The sequence below is a fragment of the Saprolegnia parasitica genome (genome assembly GCF_000151545.1).
Source record: "Saprolegnia parasitica CBS 223.65 unplaced genomic scaffold supercont2.585, whole genome shotgun sequence".
Taxonomy (NCBI): Eukaryota; Oomycota; class Saprolegniomycetes; order Saprolegniales; family Saprolegniaceae; genus Saprolegnia; species Saprolegnia parasitica.
Genome location: NW_012156979.1, coordinates 1 through 4877, shown reverse-complemented (window position 1 = coordinate 4877; position 4877 = coordinate 1). Strand labels below are relative to the sequence as shown.

General features: G+C 59.0%; 2 protein-coding genes across 2 annotated transcripts; one reads left to right on the top strand and one right to left on the bottom strand.

The window, feature by feature from the left end:
• Nucleotides 1-10: 10 nt before the first annotated feature.
• On the top strand, nucleotides 11-359 carry SPRG_17470 (hypothetical protein; the record flags this gene model as incomplete). The annotated part of the gene is made up of 2 exons (XM_012356785.1): nucleotides 11-124; nucleotides 174-359. Coding segments are annotated over 2 exons (300 nt in total), but the record flags the coding sequence as incomplete, so codon positions are not given.
• A 1407-nt stretch (nucleotides 360-1766) lies between these two features.
• Nucleotides 1767-4542, bottom strand: SPRG_17469 (hypothetical protein; the record flags this gene model as incomplete). Its single annotated transcript, XM_012356784.1, has 9 exons — nucleotides 4510-4542; nucleotides 3965-4468; nucleotides 3696-3915; nucleotides 3401-3645; nucleotides 3288-3356; nucleotides 2800-3244; nucleotides 2394-2752; nucleotides 2027-2345; nucleotides 1767-1972 (listed from the first exon to the last, which is right to left on the bottom strand). The coding sequence occupies exons 3-9, from the start codon at nucleotides 3907-3909 to the stop codon at nucleotides 1767-1769; spliced, it is 1857 nt and encodes a 618-aa protein (XP_012212174.1). The 5' UTR covers nucleotides 3910-3915; nucleotides 3965-4468; nucleotides 4510-4542.
• Nucleotides 4543-4877: the final 335 nt, after the last annotated feature.

Genomic DNA, 4877 nt, shown 5'->3' with positions numbered 1-4877 from the left:
CCTCGTCGAGTCGATCGACATTCCCAGCGTCACGCTCACCGCGCTCGACTTTAAGAAGCCGTTTGCGCTGCGCGTCGCGAAGGACGGACTTCTCCACGGCTTTGTGAGCTCGTTTGACATTCGGGTTCGAGACCAAGCTGCCGCAGCCGCTCTGGTTCTCGACCGGGTGCGAGGCGACGCCGACGCACTGGCAGCAGACGTTCTTCCACCTGAGCAAGCCCTTCCACGTCAAGGCCGGCGACGCGATCGCGGGCACCTGGGCCGTGCGTCGCAATGCGCTCAACCCGCGCTTCCTCGACGTCGACTTTGAGTGGACCCACGGCCCGCACAAGTTTTTTGAAAAGTTTTCGATCCACTAAGCTAAATGCACGCAACGTTTGGTACATTTATGTCGGCTCATGTGGGCAATATCGACGGTATCTACCTATCAACATACTACGGAGCTTACTAGCAAACGAGCGAGAGCTTAAAATCAATACGGTTGGCCATTTACGCCGACTTGACACACCGGGCACACATATACTCGGTCGCTGTGACAGTTTTGCTGATACAGTGTGGAGGCATGCTTGCGGAACTCGGGCCTCATGGGCTACATGTAGCATCAGAGACCGTGCGTGGGACAATGCAAAAGGCCGTCGTTGCTTTTCGAGATAGTTTCTCGCGGCACGCGTGAAGCTGAGTTTTTGTACCAAGGCCAAGCAAGGGCGCCATCTTAAGCCGCCATGCCCAACCGCCAAGATGGCGGCAGATCGACCACCCTTTTAATAGCAAGGCGCAACCGCCGAGATCGAAGATCATGCCTCCAAGCTCATTTGCGATTTGCTCGTCCAACTCCAAACCTCTTACTACTCTACGCTCTTTTAAGCCACCCATCAGTCCCTTCTTGGGCGGCGGCGGCCTCCCAACACGAACCCCGTTCGTCTCCCCATGCACTTGCGTCTATAGCCGAGGGGACGAAACTGAACGCTCAGTAGAGTTGCTTGGTGAAGGCCACAAAACGCGGCTACTTGTGGCTATATATGTTTTACGCCATAACTAGAAGTGGGTCGATAAAAGTCTGGTTGTACAGTACACCTCGCACGACAACTCGGTGGAGCGTTTTGTGCTCTTTACAGTGTCTTCTATTATCGTGCCAAGTGTGAGTGATTTCGTTTTCGGGATGTGTTGGCGATACTGGCGCCTCGTCGCAGTCGATCTATAGCTATATATGACTATATATGGCGAACGCCAAAGTGAATATGGGAGAGCCCGTACGTTTTGCTGTGATCCTCGAACGATGACGCGGCGTAGCGTTTCGTGCCCTCCAAAGTGTCTTCTATCATCGTGCTAAGTTTGAGCGATTTTGTTTTCGGACCGTGTTTGGCGACAGAATCGCCTGGTGTCTGCAATTGGGTGCCTGGACGTGTTAACAATGGTAAATGTGGCTATTTATGGCTTAAACCAAACCTAAATACAAGAGGGTCTATATCTCTTGCTGTACGCCTCACACGACGACGCGGGATAGCATTTCATGCTAGCCAAAGTCCATTCTACACGTGTGGAAGCTTGCAGCGTTTTCATTTTTCGGACGCAACTTGGCCTCGACGCTGCCTCGCCAGGCGGTCATAGCGCCAACTCTGCACGGGATTGGTGTAAATATTTGTTTTATGACCAATCATACGCTTCCATTTTGGATTTGAATGCTGCACGATCGTCCTTCGCCAAGCGGCTCCTTCCGCTCAACTCTGTAGACTACATGAAAGCACGAAGCCAAGAATGACATTTTATCACTGGTTGCCTCGCACCCTTGCAGCGGCCGTCGTCGTCTGCCGTTCCTGCTTGAGCTGGTCAAGGAGGCTCTTGACGAGACCGAGCATGCCTGTCGTCTTGGTGTGCTCCATCGACGGCGCTGGAAACCACTGCAGACACTGCGTGAGTAAAAAGTACGTGGCGCTAATAGACGGCGTTGCGTCGCGCTCGATGACCGCGTTGTCTACGCAAGTAGAGTTCTGTCACACCACGTGCGACATCGATTCCGTCGACGCACCGGGCGGGAACGGCGGGGACGGCGAGCACACCCACGTGCACACATCGGCCGGCATGCGGGTCATCAACGCTGCATACTCGGGGCGACTGCGCATGCGCGACAAGACAAGCGCCACGCGCGTTCGCGCAATGCACCCGAGGCGCCTGCAGATGCCGGGCGACAGCGTGAGCTTCCCAAGGAGCTCTTCGGCGTGGCTGTCAAGGCCACTCTCGTACAGAAACACTGCGTGGTCTTGCTTGATCGCGTCCAACGGCAGGTAAAACGTCGACGCCACGTTAAAGCCGACCGCGACATCCGACTGCAGCAGTCGCAACACAAACTACAAGCCAAATTAGTGCACGAATCGAATAGATGGGGTGTGGGGTACCTGGTACCGCGCGGCCGTCAAGGCTGAGGCGCCAGCCGCATCGATCGGCGGTGGCGTCGTCAGGCCGTCGGGAGCACAGAGCAACTGCGGCGCACCAAAGAGCGTTTGCAGCGGCACCGCAGCGTCGGGCACTGCCGAGAAGGCGTCGAGGACCGAGAGCAGCTGGCAGTGCAGCTGTACGCTGGTCGTGGGCACGCCGTCGATGCGCGACAAGCTTGTCGCGAGCGTCGCATGCGTGTACCGAGGCGGCCACGCTGCGCCAAAGAGGCTCAACACGTCCGTGTCTGAGCCCGTCCACGCAATCTGCTCGACGAGCTGCGACGTCAAAAGCGCCTCGTCGTCGTCGTCGAGAAATTCCCCTACAGGGCGATGAAAAACGATTCGGTGACCCGCAACATGCAACTACGTGACGGCGTCGCGGCGCCCCCAACGAGATCCAAGAGCTGTCGGACGAGGTGGAGAAACTGGCGCGCAATGGATGGCTGCAGGCCCTTGGAGACACTGCGGCCCGACGCAACGTCGACCCAATAGGCCAAGATCGACGCCACGTGCGTCCGGACATACGTTTCCCAGACGTGCGCCACCAGCGCGACCTTGGTCGATGGCGTGGTCACCGCCTCGACCTCGTCGAGCGCGAGCTCCAAATAGGACATTTGCGACCGGTCCGCGTTCCACGCCGAGAAGAGCACAGTGGCCCGGCAGCAAGCGAGAGAGTCGGCGTGCTGCAGCTGGCGAAAGCTCTGGAGCACCGAGGCGACGAGGCGCCGTGACGAGGATGACTCGAGCTGCGCCTGCCATGCTGCCATCCACGCCTCACCGCTATCGTAGCACACGATTGGCGCGTCGTCCGCCTAGACGCACCAGTTACAAACGCCGGACGAATCATGGTCGTACGTCGGGGGCTTGCTGGAGCTGGCAGATCGCAATCGCCCGCAGCAGCTCGTCCACACCCTCGACAGCGTCCTACGACAATCCGTTGGTCGTGCACAGCGAGCGAGGTTGCGTACGATGGAGAGTTTTCCGGGAAGGCGCAGGAGGCACGTGAGGTACAGGACCTTGTGGAGGCAGTGCTGCAAGACCCGCCAGCGCAGGCCCGCGCCGAGGACGCTAATCTGCCCGAGCGTCGACTCTTGTAATGCATGGGCGTGCGCGCGCGTTCCCACGTCCAAGTGGTGGGTGAGGACGTAGACATGCAAGAGCTTGTCGCTTTTGCGACACGCGTCAAACACACTGCGCAGCGGCGGTGACAGCTCTATCCATCCAAGAGTCTCAGTCATTGAAACGTAGGAGCCGCGCGCGCACCGGGAAGCGTAAAGGCCTCGCTGTCTTCAAGCACGTGCGGGTACGAGCTGGCGTGGATCCAAGGCTCGAGCCAGCGCTGGAGCGGCGACGACGCGGTCGTGCTCGTCATCGCGAGGACCCTTTCCACCGGGAGACCAAAGAACCAGTCCAGAAACATCTCCGTGTACAGCGACACGTCGCTTGTGTTGAGGCGCAGGCCCGCGTGAATGGCCATGACGTTCTAGTATCGACACCAGCATGTCAACGCGATCGCAACGCGCAGAGCCTACCGTCACAGCAAAGACCGTCGTCTCCAGCGGGCCAAAGCAAAAGGTTAGCCACGCGCCGCGCGTCGCCTTCAAATTGACAATCCGAAGCAGAGGACGCGCCAGGAGCGCGTGGACCTGGTCCAGGCAGTCGGCAAAGCTCAGATCGCCCCGGAATTTACGCTGCAGCAACAGGTACAGACGGCGCTCGGTCTCGGGGGACTCGCTCGTGCTGCACAGCGGCGGTGCAAAGGTGTCGAGAAACGCAAGGCACGAAAGCTCTTGTGGTTCGGATGACGGCAGCGGGGACGCCGCCGACGTCCGTGCGCGTGTGAGGCACGTCTGCCACTGCTCGAGCGTCGCCCGCACCGGGTCGTCATCAAACAAGGACGGCGCCGATCGTCTAGCGGTCGCCTCGTCGCGCAGCTGCACGTACGCGCGGAGGATGTGCTGCTTCCATTCGAGGAGGAAGACCGCGCGCAGCTGCTCCAAGGACGGATTCGCGCCGAGGACCACAGAGTGCGCAACCTACAGACTGCATAAATACCACAACGTCGAGTGACGCGTACCGACACGAGGGCGGCTAGAGCATCGCTGTGGAAGTCACCGCCAAGGTGCGCCATCGTCGATGTATGCAGCGCGTCGGCGACAGCGTCAATCCCGGCGGCTGTCGTGAGCTGCGGGATCTGGGCGAGAATCCGCTCTGTCTTCTCTTTTGGGACAGACACCTCCCGAAGTGCGTGGAGGCTGTCGAGCAGTTGGTGCAGGTGGAACACCTCCTCTTGCCGGAGATCCTAGTACATCCCATGAGCAGCCATCGACTAGAACCATGCAATCGATACCATGCTAAAGTATTTGAGAACGGACGTCTTGCTCGCCGCATCCAAGTCGACAGCTTGGACGCGCGAGGTCCCGGACGCGGTCTCGACGACGAGGA